Source organism: Phacochoerus africanus, chromosome 4 (assembly GCF_016906955.1).
Source record: "Phacochoerus africanus isolate WHEZ1 chromosome 4, ROS_Pafr_v1, whole genome shotgun sequence".
NCBI classification, from domain to species: domain Eukaryota; kingdom Metazoa; phylum Chordata; class Mammalia; order Artiodactyla; family Suidae; genus Phacochoerus; species Phacochoerus africanus.
The window spans coordinates 8,777,460-8,799,457 of record NC_062547.1 but is presented as its reverse complement, the minus strand read 5'-3'; the positions used below and the strand labels follow the sequence as shown (position 1 = coordinate 8,799,457).

The following is a 21,998-nucleotide window of genomic DNA, read 5'->3' as shown; positions in this document are numbered from 1 at the left end:
CGTGTGCATGCATGTGCAGATGGACGGATGTCCCTGGTCACCCGTCCACATGGGGGCCTCCCCCGCCTCTCCCACTTGCATCCCTGAACAGCGTGGCTAGAGTTCTTCACTGCCGTTTATTGAAATCTCCCATTGGAGAAAGGAGTGGACGCCAGAAGGGGAAGTGGGTGGGAGCAATGGCAGGAGGGGCCAGTGGGGAGGGCTGGACAGAAGAATGACAGGGCCTGGGCTGCAGGAAGGGCGAGGGCCAGGCAGAGTGCGTGAAGGCCTGTGGCTAAACCTTTGAATGGGCCAGTGCTGGGGGGGCGGGGGGGGGGGGCTCCGGGGCTGATGGAGACGCCTCCATCAAGCTCTCAGAAGACTGTGTTCTGTGGGACCATGGATGTGCCCGGGGCCTCCCCAGGGGGCCCACGGAGCCTCAAGACAGGCAAGGACCTGGCTGGGATTCGTCTCTGGAGGGCAGGGAGGGGAGGGCTGTTGGTCTCAGCTGGGGCCCGGGCCGGGTTCACAGGGCTGCAGAGGGATCCTCTGGGATGACTTTTCCGCTTCTGGCTCTGGCTTTGGTTCCTTTGCCCGCAGGGACCTGGGGGAAAGAGAGCTCAGGAAAAGCCCTGGGCCTCCCCACGGAGGAGGACGGGGTGGCGGGGGGTGGGGCAAAGGCAGGGGACTGACCAGGTTTCTATGTCTTCAATCGTTTCTGGCAAGGCCCGGTTGAGCGTTTCAGGCAGGAAGAGGGCTGCACTGCCTCCCAGGAGGGCGATGGTGCCAAAGATGATGTTGGGGATGAAGGGCTGCAACTCCCCCGTGATTTTCACCAGCGGGGCGGTCATGCTTCCCACGCGGGCCCACAGGTTACTTGCGCCCATCCCTGTTTGCCTGGGAGAGTTCAGAGCAGGGATTGACAGCCTGTGTGTGTGTGTGTGTGTGTATGGGGGGGGGGGGTTCTCAAAGAACAGGGAACCCCTGGGCAGGGGTGCAAGGATGCCACCAGCCCACTTGCTGCTGTATCCTTTGGCTGGGCTGACCGCTGACCCAGCACCTACCGGATGACTGTGGGGTATAACTCGCTCGTGTAGAGGAAGAGGCAGCTGAAGGAGCCGGACAGACATCCCTTCCCGAACACAGCCAGGACTGTCCTCAGGGTCATTAAGTCTGCAGAGGAAAGAAAATGCAGTGGACCTTGGGGCCCAGGAGCCCCTGAGGGTTCTCACGCTTCGGGGGACCTGGTCTCCTTTTTGGCTTTGGCTGCTGAACAGCTCAGATCCAAACTTAAAAGCCGAGTAAGAGCCCCTCCGCTGTTCCTAGTGCTTCGCAGGCTTGTGTCCTGCTGCATATGGGTTCTCTCCTGGCTCTGGTACCCTGTTCTCACATTTCGTTGCATCTGTTTTTGTCCTAAACTGTCTCAAGTTCTTTTGGAAGGATATGGGTGTATGAACCCACAAACGTCTATATAAGGGGAAAGGGGCTTTTCCAAGGTCTTGGTGGAGTAGGTTGGGGGAGTGCTCCTTGAGCACCGAGGCTCTGATGTCTCCCCATCTGAGCTCCTTTTCTGCAGCAATGTCACCCAGGCAATGCCCACACCCTGAGAAATTCCTAGCCCTGTGCAGACACCACCTTGTTTTGCCCAGTCTGAGCCAGATCTGGAAAGGATCTTTGAGATCATCCAACCCAACTGAGCTATTTTCTAGACAAGAAATCTGAGCCCCAGCGACCACAGTGACCTGCTCGAGGTTACACCCTGACTTAGAGGCAGAGTCAGCACATCCAGAACCCCCGGAACCCCACTCCCCAGTCGGTGAGGCCCACAGACACACTGGCCCCATGAGTCAGCCTCTTTCAGTGGGTTCCGAGGTGGCCCCAGCTTCTCACCCAAGGGCACGAAGATAAGGGCCAAGATGCACCCTCCTGCCAGAAGTAGAACAACGCCCTCCGTGATGTGCCGGCCCAGATAGCTTATGGAGAGCATGGTGATGAACTTGGCTGGGACGTCCACCCCACCGAAGATGAGCTGGAGAAGGTAGAGGTTGACTCCAAATTCCTCCACACCCATAGCCAAACTGTAGTAGGCAAAACCAGTGGCAAACCTGAGGGGCAGAGAGTGACTGATTAGGACCCACAGCCAGGCTGGGGCTTCTCCCCACACTGCTCACTGGGTCACCAGGATGATGAAGAATTTCATCCCTTGTCCCATCTGCAGCTGATTGGTCGGGACTACTCGCGTGCCCTTTTGAAGTCTCTGTGATTGTGTCTGGGATCACGGAAAGAGTGCTGAGATTGATTGGTCATGTCTTACATGGTCACGGTCTAAGGCAGAGGGGCAACGATGCCATATAACTGACTCCAGAGAATATCGGGAGCAGAAGGACTCCTGGAGACCAAAGGAGGCAGTCGATGACATCTCTTGGTTGGGTAATGGTTTAGCATCCAGAGCAGGTGAGGTGAAAGTTGAGCTGGGCACATGGGTCTGATGCCTCCCCTCCCCCTCTCAGAATCGTGGAATCCCTTTTGTAGAGTCTGGACAAAATGAATCCTTTTTACGTGGGGATGGCCAGGATGGAAAATGGCCTTAGAACCAGGTTGCATAAAGGGCTTTGAAGGAGCGGCGGATGTTAGACCGAAGAGAAGACGTGGGAGAAACATGATTTCTTTCCTTAAGTCGTGGAGCCTCGAGGGCCAGCCTTGTTCTGTGGGGCCCCAGAGGACAGAGCTGGACCAGGAGGGAGCAGGAACTGAGAGGCACAGCCTGGGGAAACTGCCGTGGTAGAGGCGTGAGCTGGTGAAGGGGTTTGGGTGAGGTGGGTGTGACCCCAGAAGGAAGCAGGGTATGACCCTTTGTGTGGGGCAGGAATGCGGGAGATTCTGGAGATGGGGCTGGGGCAGCCCAGAGGAGGGGATCCCTCCCCTCTTCTTGCAGGTACTTAGGCTTTGTCCTCAGCTGAGGCTGCCAGAGGTCTTGTTCACCATCCCTGCCTTGGCAGGGGTGCTAGGGAGCGGGCAGGGAGGGTGGTGGGTTACCAGGCCAGGGAAAGACAGAGGGTCACACGGCGTAGGACAGGTGTCCGGAACAGGTCTGCTATGCCGTGCCTGGCCTTGGCCAAGGAGATCTCCTTCTGCAGGTTGAGTTTGAGCTCCTTGGGGCAGAAGAAGGGGAGAGGTGCCATTAGTGACCAGTTGGTGGGCAGGAGGAAGAAGAGAGGGAGGTGCCGGCCTGGTGCCTTTAGACAAGCTTGCTTGGGGCCTCAGATGGGAAGTAGGCTTGTGAGCAGGGGAACCAGAGGCCAGAGGAGGGGACAGTCCAAGAGTAGAGCCCAGCTTCTGGCCCCAGACTACAATCCCTCTTGGCCTCTACCTCCAGGCTGAGTTTTTCTCCTTCCTCCTTCTTGCCGTTGAAGGCAGCCACCTGCCGTAGGGTCTTCAGGGCCTTGGAGGACTTTCCAGACAGGACCATCCAGCGTATGGACTCAGGCAACCACCTGGGGGGCCAGAATCAAGTCACAGTGGGCTCCCCCGCCTCCCCGACCCCCCAGGGCCAGAAGCCCTTTTGAGAGGCTGGAAGAAGATCAAGAGCCAGGGGCCGGGACTCAGAGGTCCAGAAACCTGAGCTACCTTTCTGTAGATTTCATGGAATTTACACTTGGCCAAGTTTGGCACCTGGGCTCTCTGCAGCCAGAACAAATTCCAGCGTTGTCTGCCTCCCTTTCCAGAAGAGCCATTCCCCTGCCCCCAGCTTGGGCCGCTTGTTATCCTTGGGTATTTCTTAGCTGGGAGCCTTGGGCCCTAGGCCAAGGCAGGTGGGAGAGGACAGCATGTCTCAGGCTGGACCGCTGGGGTTGTGCACATCCACGGCCTCAGCCTTCCTCAGGCTGCTTTCCAGGTCTTGGGTGAAGGGCGGCAGGGCTGTGGTCCCGGGAGGCAGCTTAGGAAGGGGGCTAAGTTTTGGGCTGTGGTCTAGGGAATGGGTCTAAGGACCCTTTCACTGATTCTCTCTGCAAGAGGCCAACTCTGCTTGGGGTGGGGGTATGTGAGCACAGTGGGGGCCTTGGGGTTGGCAAACGGGTGGCCAACCTTACTGCCTCCACCCTCCTACTTCCCGAGCTGTACTTTTGGGGCTGGTTCACCCTGAGCAATCCCTGAGGGTCACTAGGAGATCAGAAATGGAAGAGGCCTAGGTGTGGGGAGACAGGAGGGTGCTCGAAAGAGGGTGGGCCCAGGGTGGGTCTGCTCTGGCTGTGGTCGCCACAGGCACCCAGGCCCTGGCTCCAGCGAGGCCCTCAGGGGAATAGACCTTGGTCACCTGGCCTCAGACCATTGGTCCAGCTGGTAGTGGTGGCCCCCTGGGCCCATGGCTACCTGCCCTCCTGGCCTTGTGGTCTGGTTTCCGCCCTGATGGCCTTCTTGACCTGTTCCCACCAAGATGACCGGTGACTTCCTCTCCAGCGCTGTAGCCCTGGCCTGGATTCCATCCTGCTCTCCCCAAGAATGACCCCAAGGGCTTCCCGTTGGTGAACTTGCCCGTGGACCAGGCACATGGAACTCTGGGTGATAGGCATGAGTATCTCCATTTGGCCTAGAAGAATCCTGAGGCTCAGAGTGGGAGAGGCTTGTCCCAAGTCACACAATGAAGGGGGCTGCTGACCATCTGTGCTAATGTCGCCTCCCGACGCCGGGCTCCCCTCCTAGGCTGTAGGAGGTATACCCAGCTCCACCCTGGACCCTCTGACCGTCTCTCTCACTGCAGGCTTGCCTGTCTCCTTGGGAGCTTAGGCTCCTTTTCTCTTCTTTTCTTCTAAAAAAATTTTTACAGCTGCACATGCGGCATATGGACGTTCCTGGGCTGGGGGCTGAATTGGAGCTGCAGTTGCTGGCCTGCGCCACAGCCACAGCAATGTGGGATCGAAGGTGCATCTGTGACATATGCCGCAGCCTGTGACAACGCCGATCCTTAACCCACTGAGCGAGGCCAGGGATCAAATCCACATTTTCACAGACATTATGCTAAGTTCTTAACCGTCTGAGCCACAGCGGGAACTCCTTATTCTCATTTTCAAGCGGATGCCCCATTCCAGTTGTGCGTCTCCTTGTGTAACCTTGGGGGATTGTGTCACTTCTCTGAGCCTCAGTTTCCTCATCTGTACACTGGGAATACTAAAGGCCCCTCCACACAGAGGTGCGGTGGGCATTGAGGTGATGTAGGCTGATGCCTGGACAGGGCCTTGCCCGTAGTGAGTGTTCGATATGGGGTCCCTCTAAGACTTGGTTTCTGCCCCGGGCTTATTCATCGTTTCTTGTTCTCTGGCTTCAGCTACTGTCTACCACCCAACAGCTTCACTTCCTGCCTTCTCCATGTCCTTGCTCAGGGTCTCTGCCCCACACCCATCGATGCTTCCAGATTCTCAGGTCTGAGCTTTCCTTTGCTTTCTCTCTCAAAGCCAGGAGTCCCCAAGCTCTGAGCGCTTTTCCTTCCAAATGCCTTGTGTCCCCCCCCACCACGCTCACCTCCCTCTGCCTCTTGTCCCCTCCCACTTGGGTCTGTCCTGTGAATTTTTGTCACAAACAGAAGTTTGGTCCAGCCTTTCAGCACTTGCGGCCTCCCTGGCTTTCTGTGCTGGCCACAGCCTGGCCCCATCGCGCCACCTCGACTTGGCGCATTTCCCACTGCCGGGGGCCCCTGAGCACTCCCTCCCACTGTGTGCGGTTCCTCCACCCTGGAATGCCCTTCCTGACTCTGGAAGGGTGTCTCGGGACAGGCAAAGTCAGCCAGCCTGGTCAGGCAGGGGTTCTCCCGTCTGGCCCCGGTGGGCCTGAGGAGGGGGCTGAAGAAGAGGGGGCCACATACCAGGACAACAGGAAGAAGGTGAGGAAGGGAACGGACACGGTGAGCTGGAGCCAGCGCCACTGGGGGATGGCGTAGGCCAGGCCGGGCAGAACGAACTGGCCAAAGGTGTAGAAGAAACCAACTGCAATGGACTTGATGGCTCGAAACCGGGTGGACACCCACTCCACATCTGCAGGAGGAGCCCAAGAACAAGATGAAGATCCGACTGGGCCCCAGGCACCTCCTGAGAAGGTGCACCAGCTCCTGCCTCTACAACTGGCTACTTTTTTTTTTTTTTGTCTTTTTAGGGCTGCACCCATAGCATGTGGAGGTTCCCAGGCCACGGGTTGAATCAGAGCTATAGCTGCCAGCCTACACCACAGCCACAGCAACACCAGATCCGAGCCGCATCTGCGACCTACACCACAGCTCACAGCAACGCCGGATCCTTAACCCACGGAGCAAGGCCAGGGATCAAACCTGCAACCTCATGAATACGAGTTGGGTTCATTAACCACTGAGCCATGATGGGAACTCCCCGCCACTGGCCTTGATCTGACCCTGACCCTAAGATTTCTTCGTGTCCATTTTAGAAATGCTGTGAGTGAGGCTGATTCCCAAGCCCACACTCCAGTGGCAGGTGACTTCCTATGTTGTGCCTCAGTTTCCTCACCTGAAAAATCGGGATGATAGGATTACCTCTTGAGCTTGTGTACCCAGCTGGTGCAGGGGCCAGGGTCAGTCCTCAGTATTGAAGCTGCTGCCCTTATGCTGGTTGTTAACGTTCGGGGGTGGGGGGGGGGCCCTCTGAGGTCCTTTGAGGGGCAGCGCCTTGCCTGACCGAGGTCACCCGCTCCCCTTGGCTGGGCCAGGCCCAGACCCCACTCTTGGCTTCAGGCTGGTGCTCCCCAAACTCCCGTTCCCTGCCCCCACCCCTGGGGCTCACTCAGGATTGCTGTGCTCAGGGAGATGCCTGAGATGCTGAAGCCGCACAGGAAGCGGAAGACTGCGTAGATGGAGAAGGTGGGGCTGAAAGCTGCGCCTGAGCCGCTGGCGCCCAGCAGCAGGTAGCTGGAGATCAGGATGGGCTTGCGGCCAAACCTGCAGCTCAGGGAAGAAGAAGAGGGTGGTTTAGCCACTGTGAGCCAGCCAAGGAGAGTGACTCTGCAGGCTTTGGGGCAAAGGGCTGGACCCCCCACCTCCCGGAGGGCGGGGCAGGGCATGTAACTCCCTCCCCGGAGAGAACCTTGCTTGTAATTGCTATTTTTTTTCCTTTTTTTTGACAAGTTTGCAGTTACAAGTTTGAGTTAATGAGTGATCACCTTCACCCCCAGCTCAGCTGCCTGAGCAGGGGTCAAAGGACCCCTCATCTCCCAGCCACGTCCACGGCCACACAGCCACTCTTGTGTCTGAAAAGCTTGAGGCTTTCCCCCCAGGTCTGGGGAGGCTGGACCCAGTTTGCAAGGGTTTGGGGGTAGAAAGGGGCTGGCCACACAGCAGGGACCATCTCTCCCACCTCCCCCAGCTCTTTGTATCTTTGGGGTGCAGGGGCGGAACAGAGAGGGGTGGGGATGGGGGTCTCCATGGGTTGTGCCTCCCGTGGTGAGGCCCCAGCCCCTCACCTGTCAGACAGGGCTCCCAGCACGAGCCCCCCAACCAGTATGCCCGCCATGAAGACTGACTGGGCCATCTCCTTCAGCTTGCTGGAGCTGCACACCAAGTCCCACTGCACAGGAGAAAAGGGGCGCCAGCTGGGCTCAGTCCAGACCAGCCCTCTCAGCTGCTCCCACTGTGCCCCCCCAGTGTGTGCCCACTCTCCCAGCATCCTCGCTTTTGTTTTCTGTCTTTCTAGTGCCGCACCCGCGGCATATGGAGGTTCCCAGGCTAGGGGTCAAACTGGAGCTGTAGCCACTGGCCTATACCAGAGCCACAGCAACGCAGGATCCGAGCCGCATCTGCAACCTGCACAACAGATCATGGCAAGGCTGATCCTTAACCCACTGAGCGAGGCCAGGGATCGAACCCGTGTCCTCATGGATGCTATTCGGGTTCATTAACAGCCAAGCCACGACGGGAACTCCTCCCAGCATCCTCTCTTGACTGGTCCTTGCTCCCAAGTGCCGTTTCCCCTCTTCAGCCTGGCCTGGGGCTCCTGGGGTCCCTGACCTGTGGTTGTGTATTGATGACATCTCTTAAGTATGTGTGGCCTGCCATATGGCTTCCGAAGTAGGCTCAGCTGTCCCCCTGAGGTCTGGCCTCAAGCTCACCTGCATCCTGGGGAGCCCTGCTCACACGTCCAAGGTCAGTCCCTCTGCTGCATCCTCTCTCCTCCAGGGGACGTCACTCTACTGCGGCCACCTCCCTCCATCCCCCACCTTCAGTCTCTCTCTCTCTCTCTGCTGACTCATCCCCACTGCATCTGCCTGGGCTCCAGTCCCTGTCTTAGAGCCTCTTTCCTTTCCACATTCACTCCATTTCTGCCTTTCCTTCAAAGCCCAGTCTCTTGAACCAGGAGCCACCTTTGCTGTCACCCCATCTTCATGTCCCACTCATTTCTCCATTCTGCCCTCTGCCACGCCCCTGAAACTCTGCTCCCCAAATTCAATGGAACCTTCTGTTTCCTGACCTGACTTCCCTCCTGTGGCCTTTGACCCCGCTGACCTCCACCCCAATCCCCCGACTTCCACCTTTTCCTCTGTGGGCTCCTTTCTCTCTATCCCTTAAAGGTTCCCCAGGCTCTTCCTGGATTTTCCTCTTTTTATTCCCTAGAAAATGCCATCTATTCCTATGGCTTCAATTATTATTTTATGGTGAATAAAATAATAATCCCTATCTTTAGCCTAACTTTCTTCTGGCCTTGGGACCAGTAGATGCAGCTGCCTCCTTGAAATCTCCTCCCGGGGGATGTCTTGCGGGCATCTCGGAGTCAATGACACCTGTCACCCCCTCCCTGTAAGGTCTCAATGGCAGTCCTTGGCAGTCCCTTTTGGACTCCTTCCTATCCCACGTTACAATTGCTTGCTCCTCCAGTTTCTAATCCTCCCCCCCAACTTGTGGCATGTGGAACTTCCCAGGCCAGGGATCAAACCCGAGCCATCACATTGACAACCCTGAATCCCTAACCCTTAGGCCACCAGGAAGCTCCATCTACCTTTGTCACAGTTCTCGAATCTGGATCCTTGTGTTTCTGCTACTGCTGTCTTAGTGCAGAACGCACCATCTTATGCTTGGAGGAAGGATATCAGCCAACATTTATCAAGGGCTTACTCTGCACCAGCCACTGTTCTAAAGAAGCACTAATCCTGTGCGTTAACTTTTTCAATGGTCACGACCACCTTGTGATGTGGAGCTACCGCCATCCTCATTTTACAGATGCGGAAACTGAGCCCAGGGCGGATTCTTACAACCATCTTCGGAAAGGTCTCTCAGCCTGGACCTCTGTCCTTCTACCCATTCTTCCTCCGATAACCTGAATGGCTTTCTAAAACCACGTGCCTAAAGCACTCCCTGGCTTCCTCTTGTCCTCTGGGTGAAGAGAAAGCTCCGTTATCACAGATTTACACAGCCCCCATGCACTGGCTCCTGCCCACCTGTCTGGCCTAATCTCCCGCTAATCCCTGACATGCACCCTTTGTCTAGTTACGCCAAATTACTCATGTAATGAAGTGAAGAATCTTATTTATGGGAAATGTCTCATGAGAAGGTTTTGGAAGTAAAACAACGTGGGGAGAAAAACCACACATCCCAGGGGGATCTTTCTGCTTTCCTTGCGGGAAGTGAGGTGGGTAGGGGGAAGGCAAAGACTCCGGGTCCTTCAGCAGGTGCAGAGGGGCCCCGTGTGGCCAGCAGGACAGTGGGCTCTTCTGGCTGCCTGGTATGTGTGTGGGGGTGGGGGAGGGGAAAGAGTAAAGGAGGAAATGAGGGGGTGTGAAAGAAATACCCCAGTGGGGGTCTAGAGAGACTTCTAGTCCTATGTGGCATCCTGTGTAAAGTGACAGGCCATTCTGGAGCTGGGTGGGGCCGGGAAGTTCTTGACAGTGACATGTGTGCGGAAGAAATGGATGCTGCTTCCATTTCATTTAATTAAGGGGGAATCCCTGGCCTGGACTTGCATGCTTTCTCCCTTCCTGTTGGTGAGAAGGGTGATAACTAGAGTGACACTGGAAGACACATATTGAAGAGGGCAGAGTTGCCTGGGTCCCTGAAGGACCTGGGAACGAGGTTGGGAACCTAAGAGCATGGCAAAGAGAGGACTATGGATGGAGAGAACTGGGGAGACTTGTACAGGCATCCTGCATTTTGGGGGGAGGGAAAGATATTTTGAGGGGCTTTGGGCATGCTTTCTGTGCAGTTGGCTATAAAGAAAACCTTTGGCTGCAGCCTCTGTTCTTCAAGGTGTTGTGAGTGGGATTTGTGCTTCCTTTGACTTTGACTCTATACGCAGGCTGGGCCACGTGGGGTCCGTGGTCTTAAACGGGTTACACTAGTGACTCTATGAAAGCTTCAGGCTATTGTGCTTCTCTTTGCTCGTGTACTAGATGTGTTCCCCTTATTCTAGCAAGGTTGTCAGTCCTTTGAAACACATGTCAAGATCATCTCTTCTGAGTGTCAGGAACATCTCTTCTGAGTGCCTGGCACAAGCGGGTAATCGGTAAATATTTGTGAAATGGGTAAACGGCTGAGAAGCCCATCCAGACTCCCAGTGTAATTTCTCCTTCCTCCTTCCACGCTCAGCATCCTGTCCTTATCTCCAAGAGGACACAGATGACAGAGCATTCTATCTACCTACTTGTCTGTCTCTCCTGTAATCCATGACCTCACCAAAGGCAGAGGGAGCTCATTTGACTCTTTATCTCTAGCAGCTAGCAGAGTAGTTGGGGCACAGTAAATATCCGTGTTTGTCCAATGAATCAATATTCACATTTTATAGATGAGGGCCAGAGAGGTAACCTGCTGATTGGAGGGAGCTGGTCACTCAGCTTCTATCTGGCCCTCGGCGTGTGGGCTGACCTCTTGTTTATCAGCTTTTGGCAACTCCACATGGAGTTCTTGCTCCCAATATCCTATCCAACGTTCCTGGCCTTCTTTTCCCTTTCTTGGAATGTTTAGTCCTTAGGGAGCTGGGTTTAGGAAAGGAAGGACAGGAAACCATGTCTTCCTGAGTGGTGATGTATCGGGAAGGTGGTGGAGGAGAAACAGAAGGCTTACTATGCTCAGGAGCAAACTTTGCAAATGATGCCATAATAATCCTATGAAGTGGGTACTGTTTTTAGCTCCATCTTACAGAGAACCTAAGGCTCAGAGAAATAACCTGCCCAAGCACAGTCTGGTTCAATTCAAGGCAGAAACTCAATCCCGGGTCTGCTGGATTCCCAGCAGTGCTCTTGACAAAGGGTCCCTGACCTGTGCTCTGCTCTGAGCCCTGAGTTGCCAGAGGGAAGGCTCGGTGAGACATTAGCACAGGATGAGTTGGAGGCAGGGTTGGGGAGGCAGTCAAGGCCAGAACCAGGCCCAAAGAGGGAGGGATGGGCGTGGGAGTGGGAGCAGCAGCAAAATCACTGGCCAGGGGGCCCCTCAGAGGGCAAAGCAGAAGGTGTGTCGTGCAAGGTCAGGGCAAGCCACGCGGGACCAAGGATGGGGACACTGCGGTGTGTGTACGTGTGGACTGACCCTGCCAGGGGACCCCACACTTGGTCTGCACTCCCCCCAGAGCAAGGACCAGGGACACAACCTCCCCGAGATCCCATTCAGACCTTGGGGAGAATTGCTATGGCCCCTGTCTATGCTTGGACCCCTGATGGCACCAGGGCTGGGGCACATGGGCCAGAGAGCCAGGTACCTGCGCACACTCAAAAGGGCATGAGTCTCCAGTTCTGCCACCTAGTAGCTGTGTGTCCTGGGCCATTTACTTAACCTCTCTTTGGCTCAGTCGCCTTATCTATAGAATGGCGGTAATATTAATACCCGCTACTCAGGTTTGTCAATAAAATAAGGAATGAAGAGCCCCCGGCACTCTACCCGGCAAACAGTCCATACTCTGTGTAATGGCTGTTTTATTACTATTGTCACGTCATCGTAAGGCCTGTGCTCATGGGGACACGTGACACAGTAGAAAGGATATGGACTCTGGAGTGAGGACCCCCGTCCTTCTTCCTATAAAAGCTTGACTTCACTGTCATGGTGTCAGAGAGCCAACTTTTGCCTTTTTTTTTTTTTGCCTTTTCTAGGGCCGCTCCCGCGGCATATGGAGGTTCCCAGGCTAGGGGTCCAATTGGAGCTGTAGCCACCGGCCTACACCACAGCCACAGCAACAGGGGATCCGAGCTGCATCTGCAACCTACACCACAGCTCACAGCAATGCCGGATCCTTAACCCACTGAGCAAGGGCAGGGATCGAACCTGCAACCTCATGGTTCCTAGTCAGATTCGTTAACCACTGAGCCATGACAGGAACTCCAGAGAGCCAACTTTTGGATCAAAGTCCAGTGTATCCCTCTGTAAAAAGGGGTGACCTTCACAATGGCCATAAAAGAAGATTTTCAGGGTCATGAGAGCAGGAATGCAAAGCACCAGCCTGGGGTCCTGCACACAGTAGGTGCTCACGGAGACAGTCCCTGACCCTGGAGAGCCCCTGGGACGGCCCCAGGCTCCTCCTGCACCGGATCCTGGCTTCCTTGGCAAGGGTCGGCCGAGGGGTCAGATTGGAGGCTAGGAAAGGGGAGGTGATGGGAGGGGGGCAGGGCAGGGTTGAGGGTGAGCAAGCAGGGGTGAAGCGGGAGCGCAGCTGGAGACAAGAGATGGACAGGTGGTCTGGGAGGTGGGCAGCCTGGGGCCTGGGGGTAGGGAGGGAGGAAGACCAGAGACTTGGCAGAAAACCTCCCAGGGGGTGGAGATCCACTCCCAGGAGGACCAGTAGCCAGGCTCGCTGCTTCTCCGGCAGCTGACCCGGGGCCTCCAGGAACCTGTGTGTGTGTGTATTGGGGTTGGGAGGGGGCCGGATTTCTGTGGCCCTGGAGACAGGACAAGAAGGCTCAGGGCCAGAGAGGAATCATTGCGGCCTTAGAGGGAAGGGCCTGCTCACCGGAGGGCTGCAGGGGTGGGTTTCAGCTGCCCCCCAGACCAAGTTGGGCACCCCGGGCTGTGGGCTCTGGCTCCTCCCCAGGGAACCCAGAGCCCACACTCCACACTCCCTACCCTTCCCAGACTTCAAAGAAAGGCCTTTGTTTCCTCTGAATGTCCTAGTAAAGCTCCTTCTGAAAAATTCCACCCTTGTCTCTGCTGAGCCCAGAGAAAGGAATGTGTGGTGCCCTCGGCCAGGGGAGCTTATGGGATCAGAGGGCAGGGAAACTCCTCACGCTCCTGGCTGGAGCCGGTGCAGCCCTCCCACTCCGGCCTCCTCTGTGGGGAAGGACCTTGTTATCCCATTCTACAGCCGAGGGGACTGAGCAGGGAGGGAGAGAGCTCATCAGGACCCGGGCTGTGGGGGTGGAGCTTCCCCCCAACCCCCGACCCCTTCAGGCCTCATGCTGTTCCCAGGAGGAGAGAATTGGAGAGAGGCAAAGCCATGTGGCCTGGGTGAGCCAGGAAGAGCTGTGACCGCTGAGTCCCCTGTTACTGGGGGTCCCCCTACTCTTCTGTGGGGGGCTAACCCCCTAGTTCTCAGAACACCTCTTTTTTTTTTTTGTATTTTTGCCTTTTCTAGAGCCGCTCCCATGGCATATGGAGGTTCCCAGGCTAGGGGTCGAATCGGAGCTGTAGCCACCGGCCTATACCACAGCCACAGCAACTCAGAATCCGAGCCGCATCTGTGACCTACACCCCAGCTCACGGCAACGCTGGATCCTTAACCCACTGAGCAAGGCCAGGGATCGAACCCGCAACCTCATGGTTCCTAGTCGGATTTGTTAACCACTGCGCCACCACGGGAACGCCAGAACATCTCTATTAACAATGACAGTCACGGCAACAACCGCAGTGGTGACCGGTCATGGAACGCCTTGCAGGCACCAGGTGCCGTGCAAAGGCTGTCCTTGCACGATCTCTTTTCATGTTCACACTCGCTCTCTTCTTCCATTTTACGGATGGTAACGTCCCCATTAAACAGCAGGGTCAGGATGTGAACTCTGCCGCTTGGGTCCAGCTCCTGATTCCAAGCCGTCTTCCTGGAAGACGGCCTTTGCTTACTAGCCAGGGTCACCTGGGTGGAACTGGCTGCCAGATGCTGCCTTCCTCATGACCACCCCGCACCCCTCCCCTGGACTCTCCCCCTCCCCGCCCGGGGCTGGTCCAGCCAGTGCCCTGCCTCCACCCCAGAGACCCAGCCCTAGGAGAGGCCCAGCCCCTCCACCAGGTGGGTGCCAGATTGCCACCCCCTCCCCAAGCAGATGGAGCGTGGATTTGCCATGACTTCCACCACAAGCACACAAGGGTGTTTGACCTCGCTGGCCTGCTACCAGCCCCTGGCTAGGGCTGTCCACGGGCCCTGGGCGGGGGACCCCGATAAGGGGCTCTCATGGCTGGGAGTCCCCAGGGAGCCAGGGCCTGATCCAGACCTGACCTTGAGGAGGGTACAGACCCTGAGGCCTGATGAGAGAGGCTGCGTTTCGTTAGGGATGCAGATGGACCCAACTGCTCTTAGGGTGGCTGAGAACTCAACTGGCACAGATGGGAACTGAGGCTTGACGGGGTCCAAGACCTGCATGCTCTGCTCTTGGCCAGGCTCCCTGGAGCCTATGGTGCACCCTGGAGGGAAGCCGCTTCCCGGCAGTCAGCAGAGTCTGAGTCCCTCCTGCCGGCTCTGAGGGGCATGGCCTTCATTCAGCATTAACTAAGTGCTTCCTAGCACCGAGCCTGGCTGCGGTGGAAGCAGGGGGTGAGGGAGGAGGGGGATGGGGAGAGGTGGCTCTGGAGCCCTGCTGCCCGACCTTGACTCCCAGCTCTGCTACTGCTGAACTGGGGGTGCCTCGGGCCCGTGACCGATACCTTGGTTTCCTCATCTGCAAAAATGACAAAATATGGGTACCAACCTCTGAGAGGTGTTGTGAAGATTAAACGAGTTCATGTGAGCATCTGGCGTGGGGTAAGCACACAGTAAGTGGTAGCGATGGCTATTACTTAATTGCTCCTTATAGGATTTTGGTTTTCTTGGGTAGGTTCTGTGTTTTCGAAGACGTAGAGGGTGGCTCTACCCCTCCTTTCTGTCTGTCTTCCCAGGGACCAGATACAGCGAGTCACCCATACACCTGGAAACTTATTTGCAGGTATCAGGGCATCTTTGACTCCCCCATCCTTTACTCTCACGTACATTTGGTTCCCAAGTCCCAGAGATTCTGACTTCCTAACCTCTCTGGAATCTATTCCGAGTGCCCCTGCTATCTGCCGTTTTTGTCCTGGGTCCCTGTGGCAACCCACTAACTGATCTCCCTGCAGCTGAAACACCTCACAAGCTACTCTCTGCTCTGTAGCCAGAGTGACTGCCCTCAGAAGGTCATCTGAGCATGCCACGTTCCTGTTAATATCACTCAATGACTCCCTGTCACCTTCAGGACAGAGGCCACACCTTCGCCTCAGCATCCAAGCCAGACCCTCCTGCTATCCCCTCCAGCCCTGTCTGGTGGCCTGTGCACCCCATGCCCGCCTCTCCAGCCTTCCTCAGTCTCTGGCGGCCCTGGTTCATTTGCGCTCTTCCTGCTTCTCGGACTGGACATCGGATGCCACCCGCACTGATCCTTTTGCCTGGGGTGCACTTGTCCATTTCAGCCTGCTCCCTAACCCTCACCCCCCCCCTTCACACCCAGTGTTGGTGTTGCGGACTCCAGCCAGCTCTCCTGGGTTCCCCCTCCAGGGTGGTTGAGATGGCCCTCCTCTGAACTCCCTGAGCCCCCTAAGTTTATAAAGCTCATATCCATTCATTCCACAAATATTTATTTCACTCTTCTGTGCCAGGCACTGTTCCAGCTGCTGGGGATACAGCAGAGCAGCTGAATACCCCTGCCTTGGGGAGCTTGCAACCCCACCCACCCACCCACGATGCTGGTGATTCTTGAGGGTGGGGCTGCCTCCTTCCAATATGTGAGCTCTGGGAGGGCAGGCAGGGCTCACGGATTCAATGCTCAATATCATGGGCATGGCTCTCAGTAAATGTTTGTTGGGTGCTGGATGCATTTCAGGCACCTTGCTTGGTGCTGGGGAGAGAAAGTGCATAGGACAGGGAGGAAATATCTAGGGCTATGAGAGTTAGCAGCTGTAAGGGTTAGGACCCCGGCTCTGGGGCCAGATACCCTTTATTCAGATCTTGAATCTGCCTCTATCTTTTTTTTTTTTTTTTTTTTTTTGCTTTTTAAGCCCGCACCCTTGGCACATGGAAGTTCCCAGGCTAGGGGTCGAATTAGAGCTACAGCTGCCGGCCAACACCACAGCCACAGCAATGTGGGATCTGAGCCGCATCTGCAACCTACGCCACAGCTCATGGATCCCCAACCCATTGGGTGAGGCCAGGGATTGAACCGGCATCCTCATGAATACTAGTCAGGTTTGTTTCCGCTGTGCCACAACAGGGACTCCCCTGAATCTGCCTCTTACTAGTGGTATGACCTTGAACTAGCTCCTTAACCTCTCTGTGCTTCAGTTTCCCCATTGCAAGAAGGGGCTTATCATACCAACTGCCTTATAATGTTGTCAGGAAGGTTAAAAGGGTTCCTATTTATAAAGAACTTAGTGCCTGCATGTACTAAATGCTTTATATGCAAATAAATACTCATTAAACAAAGGAATGACAATCATAAACATACAAAATCCTGGATTCAAATCTTTCCGCTGCCAGGTCCTCAGGGTGTGTAATCCTGGGAAAGCTGTGGAACTAGGCTGAGCCTCAGTTTCCTTGTCTGTGAATTGAAGGTACTGACAATACTTTCCTCACTGAGATGCCAGTTGCGAGGGTTCCAAGAGCCCACGCTCATCATGTGCCCAGAGAGGGCTGGCCCTGGGTAAAGACTCTGAAATGCATCTTTTCTAAAGAGGCAAAAGCAACATCCTGCCTTTGAGGGGCTCATGGTCCCCCATGTAAAGAATGAAAACAAACCCTGGCTTCTGCTCACCACTCAGACGCCACCTCCTCCAGGAAGCCTCCCTGGAATCCCATGGCTCCTCCCTCTTTTGTCCTACCATAAATGCTTGACCCCGGTGCCCCACATGGGCTTTCGCTTTAAATTCCAGCCTCCAAACTGACAGCTGGGTGGTACTGGACCGTCCCTTCCCTTCTCTGAGTCTTAGTTTTTTTTTTTTTTTGGTGATCTGTAAAAGGAGATCAAATCACCTTCAACAGGATATCATTGTGGGGATCAAACTGCGGAAGACAAGGTCGGCCAAACTCCAAGGTGTGCCTGGCCATTTGTGGATCCTCAATAAATGTCAGTTCCCATTTTCCTCTTTTCATCTGACCCCATCGAGGTCTCCAGATCATTCAGGAAGCTGCTTTAACTCTGTAACTCCCGGCAGGTCAAAGGATTAGCAAACAAAGGAGCCCGGGAATGAGGGGGCGGTGAACACAGGAGTGGCTCGGGAAGAGACGTTTCTGGATCTGCTTGGGCATGTCCCAACACTCCCCTCTGTCCGTGCACCCTCCCACCTTGAGGCCTTTGCACAAGATGGGATTTCCCTCCTCTCCTCCGCTGCCTGGACAACACTTGCTGGACCTTCCTATCTCAGCCCAGGGTCACTTCTTTAAGGAGGCTTCCCACCCCGCCCCTGCCCACAGCTCAGGGGTGACCTGTGAGTCCAAGGCCCCAGCCCTCAGTACTTGGAAGTTGTAATTTGACACGTCTTAGTGTGGTACTCTCACTGATTGATGTGACCCCCGCTGGGCTGTGGACCCCGTGGGGACAGGAGTGGAACATGTTTGTAACCCGGGAGCTTGGCACTGCACCTGCCATAGAATGGGCTGTTTGTGGGGAAAAGGTTGTACCCTGAACGTGAAGGAAGGGAACCTTTTGGGTGGAAGCCCCTAGTCCGTCCTCTTTGCCTGCCCCACGCCCTGTCCCCGGTCCCAGGGATACCAGCCCCCCAGCCTGGTCGCCTGTCCACGCGTGGGGGAGCTCGCGGGAAGCGCAGGGAGGGGTGGCCTCCGGGCGTACCTCAGTCACAATGGAATCCCTGTCGACGATGTTGTAGATCCAGCCATCGAGGCAGGGCTCGGTGGCCCCCCGGGTGTCATTGGGCAGGCTGGCATTGGGCGGGTATACGAAACGGAGGCACGTCTCGGGCTTCCCGTTCAGACCCGTGGGGAGCACCCAGGGCCCTGCGGAGGCGTTGGGTGGCGGGCGACAGTGGTGGGCGGGGGTGGGCGCTGTGAAGATCTGTAGCAGGTTGTGGTTGGCCATGCCGAGGATCGGGAGGCCTAGCAGGACCGTGTGTAGGAGCTGGAAGGGCCCCTTGCTGCCCACGCGGTCCACGAGCTCGGCGAAGGTCATGGTGCCGGGCAAGATGAGCCAGAGCTGCGGGCGGGGCACCAGGCCGGGGAGACGGAGGGGGGCAGGTGGATGGGGGTTGGAGGCACAAGGGGGAGGGTGTGCCCAGGTGTGTGTGTGAGCTCGAGGGTCTGTGTGAAGGTGTGAGGATGTGGGCTTCAGCTGTGCGTACCTGCAGATTTATGGCAGGAGGATGCACCCGATGGCCTGTACAGACGTGGAGTCACAGGTGTGGTGTGTGGCCAGGTGTGTGTCTACAGGGGTGTCTGGGGGGATGTGCGCTTTTAGCCTGGAGTGTAGGGGCCCGGCTGCGTGAGCTCGGGCGTGTGGCTGTGTGTGTGCGAGCGGGGACTTGTGGGTGGGTGGATATATGTGTTCAGCCAGGCTGATCACACACAGGCTGCAGGCATGGGGTCGTGCAGACCAACACAGCTGGGACCAAGGGGCCCTATCTTGGAAGTCTCCCCAAGCCTGTGCTGGCTTTTGACTGTCCCCTGGGGCAGCAGAAAGGCCCCAAGTAGGTCCCGGAGGGCATAAGAGACTTGGCCAGCTGCGCTGTGGAAGCAGGGTCTGGCCTTGGGGTCTTCCCAGGGGTCCCTGGGGACTGGGGCTGGGGGGGCTGTGTCCTTTCTCACCTGGTGGCTGGGCCTGGCTGCCTCCGGTGGGGCTGGTGGTCGATGTGGCTGGAACCCTTGCTCAAGTCCCAGGGTCCGGCAGCTGCTCTAGTTTGGCAGCTCAGCTCCAACAAGCTGTGTTTGTGCCTTCCCCAGGAGGGCTTATATAAGCCATAAGCTGTTTCCCGGGCTAATGTTTGACTTTCTTTGGGGATTAATGACACCGGCAGGGAAAGTGCTGTGGACCCACTAAGCCCAGCTTTCCTCAAAGGGCTGCCTCAGCAAAGGCTGGGGTGGGGGGACAGAGGGCTAGGGACTCTGGGCAGGCGTCTGGGGTGGGGGCAGGGGGGCTGGTTTGAGTCCTGAGGGCCCAGGGTCCTCTCTGAGCTGCAAATAGCTGGTGACAGCTGCCCATGAGCGGGCAAGACCCACCCCAGGGCACCAACTCCCCTACCTGGTGCCTCTTGTCTCCTGGGAAATGTCACCTGCGACTGTTCCTGAGGGCTCGGGGCTGTCCCCTGCTGGTCCCTGGGGCAGCCAGGGCTCCCTTATCTGAGTCTCAGGCCCAAGGGAATACCTCCCTCCATCTCCACACTCAATGGACCATTTTCTTTTTTTTTTTTTAATATTTTTTTTTATATTCCCACTGTACAGCAAGGGGGTCAGGTTATCCTTACATGTATACATTACAATTACATTTTTCCCCCACCCTTTCTTCTGTTGCAACATGAGTCTCTAGACAAAGTTCTCAATGCTATTCAGCAGGATCTCCTTGTAAATCTATTCTTTTTTTTATTATTATTTTTTTATTGTTTTCTCTTTTTGTCTTTTTTGTTGTTGTTGTTGTTGTTGCTATTTCTTGGGCCCCTCCCGCGGCATATGGAGGTTCCCAGGCTAGGGGTTGAATCGGAGCTGTAGCCACCGGCCTACGCCAGAGCCACAGCAACGCAGGATCCGAGCCGCGTCTGCAACCTACACCACAGCTCAGGGCAACGCCAGATCCTTAACCCACTGAGCAAGGGCAGGGACCGAACCCGCAACCTCATGGTTCCTAGTCGGATTCGTTAACCACTGCGCCACGACGGGAACTCCCCTTGTAAATCTATTCTAAGTTGTGTCTGATAAGCCCAAGCTCCCGATCCCTCCCACTCCCTCCCCCTCCCATCAGGCAGCCACAAGTCTCTTCTCCACGTCCATGATTTTCTTTTCTAAGGAGATGTTCATTTGTGCTGGATATTAGATTCCAGTTATAAGTGATATCATATGGTATTTGTCTTTGTCTTTCTGGCTCATTTCACTCAGTATGAGATTCTCTAGCTCCATCCATGTTGCTGCAAATGGCATTATGTCATTCTTTTTTTATGGCTGAGTAGTATTCCAATGGACCATTTTCTTGTCTCATCAGCTGCTTCCCTTTAAAGACAAATCGCCATATGATATCACCTATATCTGGAATCGGATATATGGCGCAAATGAACCTTTCCTCAGAAAAGAAAATCATGGACTCGGAGAACAGACTTCAGGGGTTGCCAAGGGGGAGGGGAAAGGAGTGGGAGTTTGAGGTCGATAGATGCAAACTACAGACTTTGGAATGGATAAGCAATGGGATCCTGCCGTATAGCCCTGGGAACTATGGCTGGTCACTTGTGATGCGGCATGATAATGTGAGAAAAAAGAATGCATCCATGTATGTGCGACGGGGTCTGTATGTAGCAGGAAATTGACAGAACGCTGTAAATCAGCTATAATGGAAAAAATAAGAATCACTATAAAAATTAAAAAAGATAAAGACAAATCACAGTTCCTGTGGTTCTACTTTTTTCTTTAGCATTATTTTAATTATATAATAAAGTGTTTCTTGCATAAAATATAGGAAATGCAAACAAGCCAAACAAAACAAGATGGCCAGTCTCACCCGACAGCCGGCTCCATGAATGATCTGATGTATGTTCTTCCAGCCTCATCAGAGGTGGTGGTTTAAGCCTCTCTTAACCCCCATTTAACCCCCACAGCAGCCCTGTTACTGCTATTCTAGCATTATCGCAGGAAATTAAGGCACAGAGAGATTAAGTAACTTGTTCCCTGTTCCTCAGCCAGGAAGTGGCAAGGCAGAGTCAGTGTGGCTCTCAGCCTACTTCTGTCTTGTCTCTCTCTCTCTTTTTTTGGTCTTTTTAGGGCCGCATTCGTGGCATATGGAGATTCCCAGGTCAGGGGTCGAATTGGAGCTGTAGCTGCTGGCTTACACCACAGTCATAGCAACACCAGGTCTGAGCCGAGTCTGCGACCTACACCATAGCTCACGGATCCTTAACCCACTGAGCGAGACCAAGGATGGAACCTGTGTCCTCATGTATATCAGTCAGATTTGTTTCTGCCACGACGGGGAACTCCTATCGTGTCTCTTGGAGCCAAGATTTCTGCAGAGTCTCCATGGCACTCTCCCTTAGCAAAGTCACCCAGCCTAGTCTTCAGCATCACTCCTGCCTGTCTTTAGCTCTCGGGTTCTATCTCCGGGACCTTAGGAACTGCCCCTCCTGCCTGCTTTGGAGGCTAAGGAGAAGCCCACCTAGGGCTCCCTTCTTGGGTGGGGAGTGGGCTTCGTGTTCTATTCCTTGGCTCCCATCTCCACCAACGCAGCCTCCAGCTCCTGGGGCTCAGGCTGCGCTCCCCCCTGCCCCCCCCCCCCGCCCCAGCCCCCCGATGTCTCCTCCAGCTGTTCCTCCCCGACTAGCCTTCCCAAGGGCAGGGTCAGCTGGTCACCCTGGGCCAGCCCCTCCTCCCCGCTCCCTACCCCCCACTGGGCCTAGCAGTAATTGATGTGCACACAGTGGCCCGAGGCAGGGCAAGATCCGGAGTCATCAAAGGAAGATTAAATTATGCTCTGAGGCAGCCAAGGGGTTGTTTTAGGAAGGTTTTTGCCTGTGAAGCTTGCAGGGAGCTGGGCCTCCGCCCTGAGCTCACACCCTCTGTGAGATTTTTCGGCTCCTAATTGGGCCTGAGTTATCCGTCTGTTCCTGTCCTGGTGGAATGTTGTTTCAAGGAGCCTGGCGACTTCCCACTGTGGCTGCTGGAGGTGAGCCAGGGTATAACTCCATTGGGGGGCAG

At 55.6% G+C, this 21,998-nt stretch overlaps 1 protein-coding gene across 3 annotated transcripts; it reads right to left on the bottom strand.

Annotated features, from left to right (window-relative positions):
• Positions 1 to 97: 97 nt before the first annotated feature.
• SLC22A8 (solute carrier family 22 member 8) lies at positions 98 to 19,051 on the bottom strand. 3 transcript variants are annotated; one of them, XM_047775460.1, is made up of 11 exons: positions 18,915 to 19,051; positions 17,947 to 18,034; positions 7,438 to 7,541; positions 6,762 to 6,916; positions 5,837 to 6,005; positions 3,350 to 3,473; positions 3,016 to 3,131; positions 1,870 to 2,084; positions 1,044 to 1,152; positions 673 to 876; positions 98 to 583 (listed from the first exon to the last, which is right to left on the bottom strand). In XM_047775460.1, exons 3-11 carry the CDS (start codon positions 7,503 to 7,505, stop codon positions 484 to 486), a joined length of 1,260 nt encoding a protein of 419 aa, XP_047631416.1. In that variant the 5' UTR covers positions 7,506 to 7,541; positions 17,947 to 18,034; positions 18,915 to 19,051; the 3' UTR covers positions 98 to 483. The 3 variants fall into 3 exon arrangements, with proteins under 3 accessions (XP_047631416.1, XP_047631417.1, XP_047631415.1); XM_047775461.1 differs by having other exon boundaries at positions 17,947 to 18,168; positions 18,915 to 18,985; XM_047775459.1 differs by having other exon boundaries at positions 17,947 to 18,306; positions 18,915 to 18,972.
• Between the last annotated feature and the right edge of the window lie 2,947 nt (positions 19,052 to 21,998).

Coding starts and splice junctions, on each gene's coding strand:
- SLC22A8 (XM_047775459.1), bottom strand. CDS start 18,282: ATGACCTTCGCCGAGCTCGTGGACCGCGTGGGCAGCAAGGGGCCCTTC. Junction 3,132..3,349: donor GAGAAAAACTCAGCCTGGAG/GTAGAGGCCAAG, acceptor TTCTGCCCCAAG/GAGCTCAAACTCAACCTGCA. Junction 584..672: donor ATTGAAGACATAGAAACCTG/GTCAGTCCCCTG, acceptor TCTTTCCCCCAG/GTCCCTGCGGGCAAAGGAAC.